General features: G+C 41.8%; 1 protein-coding gene across 1 annotated transcript; it reads right to left on the bottom strand.

Annotated features, from left to right (window-relative positions):
- Positions 1–66: 66 nt before the first annotated feature.
- abrab (actin binding Rho activating protein b) lies at positions 67–8,821 on the bottom strand. Its single transcript, XM_049602909.1, has 2 exons — positions 7,867–8,821; positions 67–6,468 (listed from the first exon to the last, which is right to left on the bottom strand). The coding sequence occupies exons 1-2, from the start codon at positions 8,652–8,654 to the stop codon at positions 5,985–5,987; spliced, it is 1,272 nt and encodes a 423-aa protein (XP_049458866.1). The 5' UTR covers positions 8,655–8,821; the 3' UTR covers positions 67–5,984.
- Between the last annotated feature and the right edge of the window lie 8,401 nt (positions 8,822–17,222).

Raw genomic sequence — 17,222 nt, 5'->3', positions numbered from 1 at the left:
TAAAGTACTGTAATAGAAAATGAATATATTCTATTAGGAGACTGAATAAAGACTCTCAGAGAAGACAAAATCTTTTATGTGGTTTATTTTTGCAAGAAGAGCAATCGGGTCATACAGAGACTTCAGTATCTGAGTGAGAGCTGAAAACAGTTACTAACAGCCAGACATTTATAGACAGGGCAGAAAGGTCACACAACAGAGGTATGCAAGCAGTTGATAAGAAATATAGGTTTGAACCAGTTCTGTGTGGCTTGACCAAGGACAAGATGAATCTGTTACAGGACACTGTTGCTAAAGTAACAAACACACACTTTTGTTCTGGTGGTTTCCATTGTCATGAGCATAATAAGACAGTGGTAGAAATTTCCATTACAGTACTTTTACAAAGTACAGTATTATTACTTTGTAACATTATACCACTGGACCCAGTGGACGGGTGGTCACCTTGACATCTCACAGTCCTCAGAGGTCCAATCTGATTTCCTTCCACATATGAAAATGAACACTGTGGGATGCACTAAACATGTTAGAAATTTCATGTTTGCCTTATAAAATGTTGTGGCTATCCAATGTACTGAAAGTGAATATTAGGAAGCAAATGGAGCATCTGCAAATTAATTCAAGGGGACCAACACATTCTCACTCCGACCTTGTCACATATTAACGTTTAGTCATCGAGTTTCCACGGCCACATAGGACGTGCAGTGTACCCTCTGTGAGCTGGCGCTGTTGACACTCTGGGACGCCATGTCAAGCTCTGCCTGGTATTGTCTTCTTTTGAAAATACACTTCCTTTTTAACAGGAAATTTAACGTTTTCATACGTCTCTTTCAAAATAAACGCATTATGTAGGTAATGCAAATTGATTAATTAAATTGAATTAATGTTTTTTCCTTCGACAACAAAAACACATGGTAAGGTTTAGGATAAAATCCCAACAGGGATTGGCTTTAGAATCTTACAGAACGTGAACACTGCTCTCTCAGTTGAAAGTTTGGGACAAGTTGAAAGTTTGTTGGACCCATCCACCACCCCTCCCACCCACCTGTCCCAGTTGGACTTTCGTCGCCTTGACTTTCGTCTTTGTCCCACCGTGTTTCCCCCTGACGCTGCCAGGTTCTATTAAACTATAACAGCAACTGGCTGGTTATCATACCGACGTTAAAGGGCGTTTTTTCTCTGTTGGTTTCTGACGTTGCAAGTCACTGCCCAAGCAATGGTTTTTGACGACTGAGGAGTGAGACCAGGATCAGGCAACCTATTATGCTAATTTTCAGGCTCATAGTTGCATTTTGGGTTTTGAGTAGAACATATTTACCTTACTCTATTTTTCAGAAAACACTTTATTTTCCTCATTCTGTCTGTGCTGGATCACCCCCTGTCATCCTCTGTATGAAATACTGTTGGATCACCTGTCTCTTTATGCCCCCTCCTGAACAGACCCAGTCTGCTCTGACTGGTCAGCCTTTCCGGGTCTTTCGTATCTAAGTGTTTCTGCACTGTTATTGCAGCCGGGGCATGACTGCAACAAAAAACAGCAGCACTTTTTACTGTGAAAAATCCCCAATAAAAGCTTCTAAACACAACTGGACATGTCCCAGCAGGAATATGATCTGAAAGTGGGGTGAAATTCAAAACATCAGCAACCAAGATTACATGTTTCACTGATGTTAGCATGTGGCTACATGTAGCAGTGTATGCTCCGTGATATAAACACTTGCAGTAGTGTGCCTGGAGCAGATGACCATATAAAGAAATCTTTCACGAGCTGACGTCAGCTTGTCTCAAAAGTAGAACAAAATGTTGGGAATAGAATATTCAGAGCACTCTGACACCGGAGGTTTTTGCTCACTTGGATTACATACGTTTACCTCATTATCTGAAACTTGCCATATTTGATATGCACATCTGATATTGTAACATTATATATAACAGAAACTGAGTAAAGGATAAAAGGCCCTCTTAGGAGTAAACTATCTCCAGAGAGAAATATGCAGCACAGGTATTGCAAGTAGGAAACATGTAAACAAAACCAATTGTTACAAGGGGCCCAGCCTACTACTTGCCTGCCTATGTCATGGTAACATTTTATGAGTGATATCCTGTAGTGATGAACAGGTACTATAGGTGACAGAATGAGGAATTCTGTCTGTTTCTTCAGTGTGGTGTGTAACCGGTGTGTCTGGTTTGTTGGTATGCATGTCCGGGTTCCTTCCTGGTTTCTTCTTTTGTTTTAAGGTGTGCTCAGCCTGTCTGAGGGGTTTCTCTGACTTCCTGTTAACTGATAATCATGTACAGTAACTGTGTGAGTGTGTGTGTGAGTGTGTAGTTGTGCTTAATCTTCCTGCTTGTTGTAATGGGGTTTTGAAAAAGAGAATGTCATGAGTCATAAATTCAAGCCTACTAAAAATAGAGACAAAGAAATCAACAAAACAAAGGGTAGAAACGAAAAGAAAATTATATTTTTGTGAATAAGTGGCAATTGTAAAACAAGTGCTATTGTGCTGAGTGGAGTGTGTTAAAGAGTTGGTAAAGTTCATTCATTCAAAGTTGAGAAAGTCAGTAAAACAGCCAAAAACATTCTCTGTTCTACAGTGTAGCTGCAGCAAGCTGTTTTTAGTACAGCAATGGATGCCTTAGGATACTTTTCCCTCCCTGCATACAGTCAGCTCCCCAGGTCACCCCAGTGTCAAATCCCTAAACTAATGACTGTCACATTGACATAGATATATCAATCAGAATAATTATTAACCAAAATTCTGAAATAAAGTGTGATTGTCATTGAATAGGTTTGGCAGAATTGCTGAAAAATGGTAGCAACTGCTCCCCTCCTCTGTGCTCAGCAGTGTTGTTAGCAGGTGGATCATCGGCAGCACAGTATTCTCTGATGAAGGTGATGAGTACACAGACCTGACCAGGTCAGTGTAGCTCAGTGTCACTGTTGGTGGGATACATGTTGAAGGGGTGGCCTGTGGGCTGGCCTGCATACAGCATTCGGCCCCTGTTAGCGGTGACCAACACTGACTAGGACTGTAGTTAATGGTATGAACTGGTTGTATTTATTGCACGGCTTCTGTTCCCGACTGCATTATTGAACAGTTTATATTTATGAAGTACACCACCACCTGTACAGCACCTTTGTCATGGGTAAAAAGAAATTGTCTTGATGATCCAGTGTCCATGATAATCATGTCACCATGTCAGACTGTTCGTATCATGATCAGTGTAAGATGGAAAGAGACAGCTTAGTTTTTTAATCATATCCTGAAATAAAAGTGCCTGCATTATTACAAGAAAGACATTACACCTGGTTCATGTGTTGGGAGAAAGCAAAAGTTAGGATAAAGGTTTAAAAACAAAGTACCAAACTGTAATGTGAAAACACTGTGCTGATGAATCAGAGAATACGCCTGAATCTGCAGCTCCTCTAGGCTTTATGGAGTGTTATAGTGAGATTCGCCTCATTGTCTAGCAGTCCAGTTCACAGCTTTACTGTTTTGGTTCCCTCTCATTGCTCTCAAAGCATCGTTTTCTCATAGCAGTTGTTTTCAGAGGAAAAACCCCACTGTACACCACAGCCTCAGCGCCACACACTAGACGGACACATTTAGAGACAGCAGCTAAAGGGAGAGAAATGACCTCTCGGGAGTTGGTAGAGACCAAAAACAGAGCTAAAAGTAAAGTAAATACTGTCCTTGCATTCAGCAGGTGGACACAAACACAACTCCAGTTAAATGTAACGTTGCTCCATATTTGTTGGATGTATAAATAAGCAACTTTGTCAACAAGTTCACTATATCAAGTTAAAAGGTGACATGTCACTGTTGTTCTGCTGCCCTCAAGTGGCCAAAAATTTATCTTACTGCAGGTTACGAACTGCAGGTGTACAGTGTTTTGTTGGATATGACTCTCACCGTGTTTCTTTTCCTAAACCTAACCACAGTATCTTTACTTGCCTAAACCTAACCTTCGTAACTTAATGCTAATTACGTTACTTGACGTTAAGTACGTAAAGTCATTCCTGGGGAGCCAATTCGTAAAGTATCATATGATTCATTGTGTGAGGATACATTGGCATATGAATAAAGATACATTTTCAAAAAGGTTATATGAGGCTAACTCCTCATCAGATGACAGATTCCAAGATTGCATTTCAGCCAATGCTTTCCGTCTCTGCCAGCGAACTGTTCACCTGCTGTTCAAAAACGATTAATACTACTTGGACTACACTATGCATATCAGCTACTGCTTGTAAACAGCATTTCCATTTAAAGTTGCAGTCAACCCCAGATTTGCTATGAGCTATTGTTGAAGTTTTTTCATTGGTGTGTCTGGATTTCCTTTTAGATGCATGCTGCTTATGCTCTGGCACCTAGTCACTACCTTTTTTATAAAGTCCCAGCCTCACCTGTCTGCCGTGCCAATGAATAGAGAGGGCAAATGCACAGCCACACACTTCTAGTGGGGTTATAAGCCATGATTGAGAGGGATTACTTTTGAAGGACTCAATACATTGTTTTTGTTAAGGTTTCGGTACAAAAGCAGACCCAAATGCAGCACAGCCAGCAGGCAGATGGATTAAACAGAAAAACAAGCTTTAATGTAGCTGATAAAGTACATCCAAGACAGGCAGGTAATGAAACTGAAGATGCAGGCAGACGTAATTCAAAGTACAAAAGAAAGAAGCACCAAAACTAAACTGAGAACAAACCAGGATGGTACCATGACTACGAGGATGACCACAGAGAAGCAATCCAACTAGGAACACGAGAGATCAGCGCAAGCAGGGAAAGCAAACCAGGGAATGAACTGACAAAGGACAAAACTAATCACAAGAACAAGACTCGGCTAAAGTAGGTGGGCATGGGCAAAAGGAGGGAAAACACGGGGGTTTGCTGACAATGACGGCGTGGGTAGGGAACTCTAGGGTGAAACAAACAAGACTAATAGAAGATAGGGGTGCAGGGAAAACTCTGGAAATAGGGAAGGACTAATGAGACTGATAGGAGGCAGGCGTGACAGGAAACAGACAAAAAGACATGACTCATGAGGAGACTGACTTTCAGAATAATACAATAATAGAAAACTAAAGGACATTTCTTTTCTTTTCATAAAATCCTGCATCGTATGCCTTTAATGAGAGTGCAAGTAAATACTTCAAATGCACAGTATGCTTGGCAAGAAAACAAATAGCATTCTCAATTTATCAGCCCATCACCCCTATATGTCAGACACCAAAAATAGCTGCTAAAATTGTTTCCGTATTATTGTACAGACTGCAAAGAATTCCACTAACACTCAATAACTGGATGTGAAAAGGAAAGCTTTCCTTTTTTCCCCCAGACAGCCATAGTCACCCCTTACATTAATCATTAGAGGCTCAGCCGAACAGGCCACGAGATTTAAAAGTGCTGTGGTCTGCTCTGTTCCTCTGCATTGTGCCTGCTGCTGTATAATGAATGCTGAGCTGCAGGTATTCAGGCAATGAAACCCAATCCGTGTTTGAACTACTGCGCTGCACTACACTGCGAGTCTGATGGTTATTTGGTACATTAACACGTAGTCAAGTATCTCATTAACATAAGCCATAAAGAAAGTGCGAAAGAGACACGTATGGGAACTTTGAATGGAAACTTAAGCGGCCCAAAAACTAGAATGCTAACTCTCCAGAGCTCCTGATTTAAAACTTCAAAGTCTTTTTCAAAATATGTGCGTGGCAGCTACAACTCAAAATGTCCACAACACTGACAGAAAGAGTCGACAGAAATAGCAGCAAAATATTCTTTTGATAATCCACATGAATTCATCCGCCAAGCTTTGTAGTCTCCACACTCCTTTGATATTGTTCTGCAAGCGTCCACTGAATAGACCCAGGTCAGACTGTATTTTAAATCCTCCTCTTAGCCCTGCTTGATAATGACTGAGGTCATTTCACAAGTACCTGTAAGAGGATTGCCAGTGCCACTCTGACCCAGGTGTTAACATCACACCAGCAGAGTAATGATCACTCCATCATCCTGGCCTTGCCACAGCATCTCCCCTTCAAACGCCACCTTCCCGTGTTTCCTGGCTCTCATCAGGATCCCCACTACCTTGTCAGAGATCCGAACATATCTGTCAAACAGCCGTCCAAACGTGATGCGGGTCTTTCCGTCTGGGTCTGGATCAGCCATAGTCCTGATAACGTAGCACATGTCAGCTATCTCGCGGTGGATGTGCTGCTCGGCACGTTTGGCTCTCTCTGCAGTTTTGGATCCCTCCTTGGGGCGTCCGTAACCGTCCTCACCCTTTTGGATGCGGAGGGACATGGAGTAATCATAGTCGAAATATTCACTGAAGGGGTTCAGTTTCTGGTTGACGGTGTGCTCCGAGGCCCAGTCCTGCCAGCGGTTCTTGAGGTTTCCCACAGCGCTGTATTTCTTGGAAAGGGCGTTGATCTTGTTGGCATCCTCAGCTTCCTTTTTGTACCTGAGAAGGAGGTCAGATTATGTTACAAATAAGTAAAAATATACAATAGGCTCAGATCTTTTTTGAATCTGCAATAGGAGCTGCAAATATTCAATAGTAAGAAGGTGTTGTTTTTTTATTTGGTCTTAAGGGTCAATGCAGACCTAATTCACAGGTTTCTGAACGTCTTGTTCATGAGATGCAAGGAGAATTGAAAAGTGAGCAAAAGATGAGATCATGGCTAGACGTTTTTATGCCTTAAACTGCAAGAATCACAAAAGCAAAGTTCATTCTCACAAGAAGGAAACCTCCCTGTTTGCCCATGAGACCTTGACGCCCGCCTCTCCAAACATGCCACGGTTGAAACCCAAATACTGTAAGATAACCTTTGAAATCTTTGACTATGTTGATTTAAGTTCTAACGAAATAGGTGCTTGATCTTTTTGGAAACTGCTACTTCCTTGAAGACTTATCATCTTGACCTCATGGTGCACAAGGGCATGTAGATACGAATTTCTGCCCACTCTGTCGAATCAAGTTACCTTTCTCTCCACAGCTAACAGTTTCCTGAAGGAATACTTCACCTCCCAAACTACCATTTGCATATCAGGCACTCAACCCATGTTACGTTGAATTTATTATCCAATTGTATGCTCAGTACTTTCCAAACGGACAGCTCTTTCCAATAGGGAACTGAACTAAAAGTGAAACCTCTTCAAAGCCAGACTCCATTGACAAAAACAGCAATTTTACCTCGCTGAACATGGGAGCTGTTGGTCTACCACAGCCTCCATCAGTTAGTTTGTTTGTTATTGTGTGCCTCTAAAGTTTAAAGGGTTAGTTCAGATTCAGCAAAGTCATGCAATAATGTAAACAAACCAATCGAGGTAGTGGTAGACCAGCAGTTCCCATTTTCAGCAAGATAAAATTATTGTTTTTGTTAATGGAGTCTGGCTGTGAAGAGAGCATAGGTAAGCCGAACTCTCTGTGCAGTTCTATGTCAGAAAGGAATGTCTGTTTTGGAAGTACTTAGCAAACCAGTGGAAAAATGAGACTTACACTGCACAAGTTGTGTGAGAGTTTGCAAACTGGTGTTATGATATAGTCTTGCTGTGGACCCCTATGACTACAATTCATCAATAATTTTCTCAGTTTTTAAAGTCTTTGTTCACCTCATGTAAGAAAATCAAAGTTTTCTTCATGAATCACCATAACATGGAGTGAGTAACTGACATACCACTTATGCTTTGCGGGGTGAAGTAGTCCTTTGAGAAAGTAAAGATCCTTTTTCATCTGACCTTCAAGAATTGAGTGTCAGTGCTGTGCCCCTATTTTCTTAGCATTTCAAAACAAATTTCATTCAAAACAACATCCTCTCCCTACTGGAAAAATAATATGAAGCACACTGATCGTACTCACGCAGAGATTGACGGTCTTTTAATCCGTATTGCTGAGTAAGACTCTTCTTCAGAGTCTTCTTGCTCTGCTTCTTTCAAAAAGCTTGTCGTGTGTGTTTGAGCATCTTCCAAGTCCAGCCTCTCCTTCTCTGCCTCAGGATGTTCACTGTCACCTTTATCACTCCCACACGTACGTCCCTTTTCTGGTCCACCTCCCTCTTTCCCAACTTTGTGCTCTTTCTCCACTTGCTTCCAGCTTTTGGTCAGAGATGACACCATGTTGGAGCATTTTCTGCGGCGTGTCGGCGAGCTTTTCTTCTTCAGAAGCCTGTCAATCTCCTCATCTGATGGCAGAGACTCCCTCTTGATCTTCTCTGTCAGGAGCGCGATGCCTGCACCTTTCTCTGTTACCCCGCTGGTAACTGTCTTCACCACTTGCTTTACCTTGATGCCAGATGGTGGCTCAGCTGAAGTCTTGACCTCCTCAGTCTTGATTGTGTCTTTGGTCTCCTTGTGAGGAGTTGTCTTTTGAGCCTCCCCAGAGCTGATTTCATGATTTTGAGGAGCTTCTGTTGGCTGGATCTGAGTGAGAGGATGCTTCTTTGGGACCCATGTCTTTCTAGGTATCTCTTCTGGTCCTCCCAGTGAATACGGACACCAGCCGCTGGGTTCACTGGCCTGCTTCTTCTCATTGTCCGTCACCCACTTCTGCCAGCTGCTCATAAGGCTGCTCACCATGCTAACAGTGCGCAGCTTCTTGATGTTCCTGTTGGTGGATGGCTTCCTTTGGCTGCTCTGTTTGTCAGACATGATTATGAGTATTAATGTGTCAAATTAGGCACAACCAAACCTGCTAAGTGATCTTTCTTTACAGCTGTCAGATTCGCTACAACATATTCATCTCCTCTCTGCGCAAATCTTTGTTTTCTCTAACTAGTTTTCCCTCTGCTCCTCACGCTCGCAGCCACAGCTCTGAAGTGGGGAGAGCAAACCCTAACATGACGGTGGAAAGTATTCGAGTCATCCCAGGCTATCGTCCTGATCATCTTTCCCTGACATCGGTCACCCCTACGGACTCATGTTTCATCACAGATTGCGGAGCATGTAACTGGAGGTAAACAGGGCATTGGATCAGGGGGTGCTAAGCTTAATTAGTGAGTGCACTGATACAAAGACCACCAAAGACGTATGCCACTTGATATGTACTCACAGTATACCTTTTTTACTATATACTGCCAGTAGCTATTAAAAGTCTTAAAGCAAAATGCAGATAGACAGATAGACATGTAGATAGATAGATAGACAATCTCTTAGTAATCAAGGGACTATTGACAGTTACTCACCTCAGCTGTTTTTCTGCACATTATGAAAACACCCCCACAAATTTAGATGACCTTGCACAGTGGGAGATAACCAAATGATCTTATGTCCACACACTCTGCTTAGCACTGTCTTTACCAGGGGTGGGTGAGGTGGGTATTCAGATCCTTTAATTAAAAGGACTGTTACTCAAAGTGCGGCCTACAGGCCAATGGCTGCCCGCAGAAACATTTTATGCGGCCCAAAACATGACATGAAGTGCATTAGTTATATTTTAATCATTTGACTTTTAAGTTTTACATTTCAGATGCTAACTAGAAGACTGCATCAAACTGCACCCCAACAAGCGTCTGTCAGATTAAGGATGACTACTTTGTAGAAACCTTGTGGTTGCAAGGCCACTCATGCATGGGTAGATGTACGCTTCCTTCTCCTCGGTGATATGGTTGGCGGGTGTAGATCAGTAGAAAGAAAATAGTTCCCACATGAAACTGCTCACAACAAGGTCTGTGGATTGTCTTGAGTAACTGGGTCAGGATTTCTGGAAAGAGACACTGCTGTCGAGTCTTTCAAATGTAGTTTTGGTGCATTGAGCACCACAAGCCGAGTGCCATCTAGTTCCATTATATTTAAGAGAAGGCAGGCATCTCTATGGCCGATATCTCCAACACTTGGCAATTCACACATTTTTGATTGTCTCTTTAAGGCAACCCTGGGTATTATTCCTCTGACATCTGGAGTAGTAGGATATGGCTTTAAAATCTTACCAACAAGTTATTTCCAGAGGCTTTAAATCCAGAAAAATAATTCACAACTTACACTTAAATCAAAACATTTTGGAGTTTATGCACACTATCAGAATCTATCAGATGTAGCCAAGACTTAAAGAGAGAGTATCACAGATAAAGGAGACACTTAATCTGAGGTGAGGAAAGACACAAGGAGCTTCTGACCAGGAGAGAACGTGATACCTGCAGGAGACAAGGATCTCCTGCTTACGCATGAGGGGGTTTAATCTTGCAATGCAGCTGGCAGTGAGATCACAATTCACCCACTCACTTCAGACAGCAGGGAGCGGCATGCGTCCTGAAATTAGCATGATGAAAATCCAGACTTCATATTTTACTAATATTGAGCCTTGACAGGGGCTGTTTAGTGCTGCTTTAAGAGCTGTGTTTTATGTGACGATACATGATGTAGTTTTATGTGTGTTTGCAGAGGAGGGCTATTTATAAATAGAACTTGGCACACACACATGCACACGGACATGAAGCTGCAGCTGTTGGCAGTCTGTCACAGAGAGTGGAAGTGACTCATCGAGCATCAGCACAGGACGTCTGTGCGAACCAAGGCAGCATGGCTGTATGTATACTTTGATATTCCGCTCTCAAAGGAGGGTGAGTGCTCCCCCACAAGGACAAACAGGCTCATTGCAGGATGAGGACATGAAATCACAAAATCTCATCAGCTTCCTTTTGTTAGTTTTAGTCACAATAAAATCCTTGTATATATATGACACTTATGTTAACATGTGACAATAAAAAAATCACAACCATGATGCAGAAATTTTTAATGACATGCAAGAAACCACTGACTTCTTTTAGTTTGTGTTCATGTAGCTGGACCGACTGTGGATACAGTGGCATCTGTGAAGAAGACATTTTCTTGTGAGTACCTCCTCTGTGTAGCCACTTTTGACTCCAACACTGTCATTAAGTTTGCTGATGACACAGCAGATACAGATAACACAGATAGCTGACACAGATAACAATGAAAAGGCCTACCAGGACAAAAACCTGCTCCTGAATGTCAGCAAAACTAAGGGATGATAATGGTCTTTGGGAAGAAGCAGGAAAGGAACTACACAGGCTTAATATCAAGGCGTCATTGGTGGAGAGGATGGATAGCTCTAAGAACCTTGGTGTCCATGTTACTGACATCCTAATCCTAACCTGCTGCATACTGACTTTGTCATAAGAAAGGCAGAGACTGTTTTACCTCAGATGCTTGAGGAAATTGCAAGAATCCCAACAAGAGCATCCTGACAGGAAACATCATTGCCTGGTACAGAAACAGCACCGAACAGGACCACGGGGCCCTGCAAAGAGTGGTTCCTTCAGCTGAACATGCTCTACCCTGCCTCGGGGATGTTTACACCAGGCACAGTAAGAATAAGATGAGGAGAATCATAGAATCAATGACAGCTTTTTCTACCTGTTGAGGTCATGGAAGAAAGTACCTGATTCAGCAGGCCAGCGCTGATGCACTTTTGCCACCAACATGGAACAGGTTACGCTCCAGTTGATGCACTTAATTTTAAACCACTCGCAGCATTTTGACCAAAAAATAAATTGGTTCGGAACTCCAGAAGCTGGTTCCCAGCAGGAACCAAAAAACAGCAGGGTTTCCTTAACCTTAAGTGCAAACTGTGACGACATTGTTGGGCATGTCATATTCTACAGGTTAGAAAGAGAGGATGGAGAAGACGAAAAGGGAGAAGTCAAGTGAGAAATCACTGAGAAAAGAATGTGCAGAGGTCTCATTAATAGTTGGTCCATTCTTGTTTCTTGGATAAAATCAAATATATGCAATAACAGACAAAAGCTCATAATACTGCTGTTTGTCTCTCTTGAGCATTTGACACTTCCTAGATTACTGATTTGTTTTGCTCAAAAAGATACCACCAAGAGTCCTGAACAGGACTGGTTCAAGAACCAGAGGTAATTTGGTGGAAAGGAAGAGCTTCTACCCTCAGGCGACACGGATCCTAGATGAAGATCCTGCCTAAGAAAAGGGAAAAGGTCTGATTTCATTTCACAATGATTTTAAACATGCAGAGTGAATGTGAAGGTGACAGTCCACCAGTAGAGGTTGCTCTGATTTCATTGTTAAACACTGTAACGCTCCATAAGGACACAAAAAGGTCTCTTCAGCTCACTATTTAATGTTTTTATTTAATAACCCCAAACATGTAAACCCGTCTACTAATGAGTCAGCAGTCAGCTCCAGTGTATATTGAATTACAGCACAGTGACGGACACGGTTTATTATATCATGCTAAAGAAATTAATTTTTTCCCACTATCTCACCCTGTTTGATTTATTTGGCTGCCTTTAAAACTGCACTCTGTATAGAGGGATTACGAGGCTCTGAGATGCACTTTCTGATACACTGACTTAAAAAACAGCACAAATTAGAGCCAAATACTAAACACTTGTCAAAAATGCAAACAAATAACCCTGATCCATGGCTGCTAAAGAGATGATTATGCCCGTTAGAGTGTCGTTAACCATCTGCTGATTTCTTTCCGACATCGCAGGCAGCCATAAAAGCAGTGAAACAATGCCTTCAGATGGTTTTCATTCTGTCTCAGCCTCTAATAAGGTATGCATGCTGCAGGTGGGAAGCCAGCATTTCCTGTATAAAAGGCGATTCTGCTTATGTGGGCCAAATAGAGCGGGTGGTCGACCCCACTGAGGGCTGAGGACGTCCAAGTCTGGAGTGAATGCACCTGTGTTTCCTGGTGCTTATCTACATCTGTGCTGTTGCTGCTTTGTTTACCTTCCACTGCTGGTTCGAAGGTTGTTTTATTTGGCCGTTCTCATTATTGTGCATTAATTGCGCAGGAATGCTCAAGCTGTTCCTCTGACCCCTGTGTGTGATGCTGACTTGTGTTATGCTTGGGGTGATCTTGCACATAATTGGAATCCTGTTGTTGCAATGATCAGATCAACATCCTTGTGTGTAAGAGATATTCATAACTATCATCTTGTTTGCAGCAGTAGCGTATTTATTTGTAGAGGGAGTAAATGGAACAGCTGTAACCAGGATCGAGAGGATGTTTTTTAGCGTCTCGTCAGCAGAGTTTGATGGATTTAATGTCTTCTCATTTCCAGGCTAATCAACAATAACATCTGTAACAGTCAAATATATGGCTCTTGACAAATCATCTAAAACAACTACACTGAAGTAGTACTAGTTTTGATCCAGCTGCAGAGGTTCTTGCCTTTCCACAATGATGACCTCAACAAAGAGGCCAACCGCACAAATCTGTCCTGGCCCAGGAAAAGTAAACCACTATGTAATCCACTAATACTTCCTTCCGAAGGAGCTGTATGTTATTGTTTGGCTGTGCCACTTGGCCCTGATAAATAAAGATAGGAAAGACAGTAAATTAGAGCAAGCTCAATATAAGGGTCAGTGAGGGCCGGCCAGGAGGCTGAGAGGAAACCTTGTCCCCTACAGAGCGCCCGACAGGATGACAGAGAGCACGGCTGGAGCCAGACGAAGTCATTAGAGGCTGAGGGAGAAGTAAAGGTCCCTGGTTTGGATTTATGTGACAGGTTTCATGACAATGTTTTACATTATGAAGAGGGTGGAGGCAAAAGAGGAAGGAGTATGATAAAAGATAAAACAGGAGCCCTTTGGAGTGGGAAGTGTTTACAGTTGTAGAGGATTTATACAGCACTGTTTTATGTTGTTATGATGTTTGTCTGTGTCACTGATAACTCCTAATGGCTTTAAATAGCATTAAGAGCAGCTCTGCTAAGCTGCACATGGACACAGTGGTGCTTTGAGCTAAGTGGTAATGCCGGCACGCTAACACGCTTACGTTTAAAAGGCATATTGTTTACTATGCTCAGTTTTTGAGTTTAGCATGTTAGCATGCTAACATTAGCTAATTAGCAGTAGAAGCAGTAGCGGCTTATACTGCATTCTCAGTAGGGAAATTATGGGGGACTTGTTGCAATGACTCAAATTTCCAACACCCCATTAGTCTGAAAAATGTCCCACTGAACAGAAAGCCCATTTTTCCGACAACCCGTTATCCTGAAATCAAATGTCCATTGCTTCGATGTCCCGTTTTACTGAATATACACACTCCTTGCAGTCAGACACCTAACTGCCAGAAAAGTGTTCACACTGTACATTTCTGTAAACCAAGGATATGTTTAGTAGTAATAATTTTGTTGCAGATAGTACACTGAAACTTAACATTTCTCAACAAGGAACTGTGGTGCATGTGTGGTCAGGTTCAGGCACGAAAACCACTAGGTTATGGTTAAAAAAAAGCAGATTTTGGCTAAAAACACCCACGTTTGGTGGCACAAAAGCCGCTGAAATAGCAGGGTCAGATCAGTGATAAACAGGTTCAGTGGCTCAAACAGCAGTGGAAAATGCCACAAAGGGTTGGTAAAACCACCTGGGATCAGTGGCTCAAGTGCCGTTGTGAAACTGTAACTAATTTTAGGGAGTGTGTGTTTTCGGAGAAATGGTACTTCAGGGTAATAAGGGGTTGTCAAAGAAATGGACTTTTGCTCCAATGGGGCATTTTTCGGCACCAAATGACGCTGCTGGCTGTGCTGAATACTATTTGCCACCTCATAACAAATATTCCCTATGTAAGGTTGTTTTGCGAATTCATACCAGTATATCCCTGTAGCATGCTGGAGTTGAAACTTAAATGCTTTTCACAGTGCTGTATTGGTCATATAATGGAAAATACTGGCAAAGTAGCTAGCTAGCAGACATACTACAGATAACTTTTATTATGTGCTGAGTTTACTCAGCTGCTAGTCTAAGTAGAATGTAATTTGTGCATATCATAAGTTACCTTTTTTTTTAGTTTGAGTAGAGAATGTGAAGCTGATGTCAGGCCAGGCCACAAGGAACACCATTATAAAGACATTGTCTGTAAAACTGTTGACAGGATACCTCAAATTGCAAACGGGGTCAATTAAGACTCTTTCTATTATGAAGTTTCGGTCCATGGAGCTTTTATATTTGTAAAACTTTCCCCAAGCCAGGATAAACAATTTAAAAATCCATAACATCATCACAGTGTAAAGTCTATGAGCTGAGCGGGAACTCACAGGCGGAGCCAGCAGGAGAAACACTACTGCGCATATTCAGTGGGCCACATACCGCTGAAGTAAATCCAGAAGCTAGAAACATTTTTTGGTGTACTCTCCAGGCAAGCAACTCAGCTGAGATGAATAGGCACCGTTTTGCCATCCAGTATCCAGGCATTATTGAAATCTGTGGTCACAACATGTTAAATCTGTTTGGACAGGGTGCCATCTTGTGAGAGTCATCTGTGCCTGCTACAGTGGTCTACCAGCAGTATTTGGACAAGCTAGCCATGTTAAACTATTTGACTTGGCAGCCCAAGCCTGGAATACAGACCCTAATGCACTACATCCACTTACAAACCCAGACATTGCAGACTATCTTGTTTTCGGACTGAGTGTATATACTTTGGTAACAGAGGTAAGAAAGCAAGTACCTCACAAGATGGCGCACCCATCCCATATGGCATAATCAGGCCCTCAAGAAGTGTTTCTGGCTTTGAAGACAATTTTTGTAGTGGCCAAACAGTGTAATTACATCTGTACATGTTATGTGGCTGAAAGACTTTTCCCATTGACTTACATGTTTAAAGAGAAGTCTGTAAATCAGTAAGTACATTTTTTAAGTGCCAAAACCCCCACAAAGTGAATCATTTCACTGTCAGAATTTGATCCGTTCGGTCCAATAACATTTAGAAAGTTTACATGAGTAGCTCGATTGAATCATTTTGTCCACATTCAAGTTAGCGGAGTGCTAAACCATAGCAGCTACTCTATCGGTCACAACAGTGCATAAGTATGCTAATCATCCAGGTAATTTTTGTAACTTTTTTAGCATCTCATAGGAATGAACAGGGCTCCACTTCCAAAGCTGTGTCCAGTTCTCTTGCGAGATGCACCTTTACATTTTCTGTTGGCAATATCTGAGTTAGTTATTCCTCTCTGGAATAAAAGGGGTCTTTTGTCAAGGTAGATGTATCCCTACTTTAATCCAGTGAACATGGATATGAGGGTGCTTCTTTGGGAATTACATGAGTAGTTAGCCCATGATTATCCTTTCATTAAGGGTGCTTTGCTCTGCTCTTTCTTTGAGGTGAGCCTGCAAACAAGAAAGATATTCTGAAGACTCACTCAATTAGAAACATCATGCAACATAGTTTTGCTGATAGCGGTAAAATGGTTATCAGAAAATTAGGACGACTTAGTGATTTGCATGCTGGATCCACTTCATTTTAGCGATACTGAATGTGTTAGTAAAACATCTGGCCTATTTGTTTTGAGACATGGTCTTGTTACCAGAGATCTTATAAAAACATGTTGCTTTTGGCTTGCATTGCGTGAGTCGGCAATCACACTTCATTACTTCTGACCGCAGAAGCCTCTGGAGCAATAATTGGCCACACACTTCTCACTCGTTACATCAACTTATATAACGTTACCAACACTGAGCTCTGAAATCAAAAGCCCAAAATAGGTCCGACACATTCATTCTTCCACTGTTTCTTTATCCAACTTATCATACTTTGACGTCCATACTGGTTTCCCATAATTACCCAACATGTCACAGGAATGGACACATAAAAACAACACTTCATTTTATGAATTAAACAAGCAAGCAAATGCTCTTTAGCTTCAACTTCCCATGATGTCTTAACATGATTTAAAGTCACTCTGGGATCCATATAAGCTGATTTGGACCCTACTAACATCCGAACGAGAAAGATTCTTTAATGCTCCTTTCATCCAGCTAAGAAGCCTTCATATTATCAGTTTGAGTGGCTCCTGCCGGGACCTGCAGCATTTCTCTGCTTCACACCCTCTGTATACACCAAGTGTCATTCTCACTCCCACAGGCCATCAATCATATCCAGATACTTTTGAGTTTTTCTATATGAGGGAGTCCCTCACCTAAACTGCTGTTTACATTCTTATTCTACGCAACTTATGTTGCTAAACCACAGGAGTTTCAAACCTGCATTGTTCAGTCCAAAGTGGCTTTTCTTCCTTCAGTTGGACAGGATATATATCAATAACTAATATGTACAAATGGCAAGTGTTCTTGTTATAAAAGTGAAGAAACCTGCTTATAAAAGTTGGCCTTCGCTCGTCTTGAGAAATCAGAAATCAGACAACTTGTTGCTCAAGATTTGTAAATCCCTAAAATACATTAATTTGCCATGAATATTGTCTCAGTTTGATACAACGCTCT

Source organism: Epinephelus fuscoguttatus, linkage group LG17, assembly GCF_011397635.1.
Source record: "Epinephelus fuscoguttatus linkage group LG17, E.fuscoguttatus.final_Chr_v1".
NCBI lineage: Eukaryota > Metazoa > Chordata > Actinopteri > Perciformes > Serranidae > Epinephelus > Epinephelus fuscoguttatus.
Note: the sequence above shows the minus strand (reverse complement) of the source record. Positions and strands in the feature narration are given on the sequence as shown.

Coding starts and splice junctions, on each gene's coding strand:
- abrab (XM_049602909.1), bottom strand. CDS start 8,654: ATGTCTGACAAACAGAGCAGCCAAAGGAAGCCATCCACCAACAGGAAC. Junction 6,469..7,866: donor AAAAGACCGTCAATCTCTGC/GTGAGTACGATC, acceptor CCTCCTTCTCAG/GTACAAAAAGGAAGCTGAGG.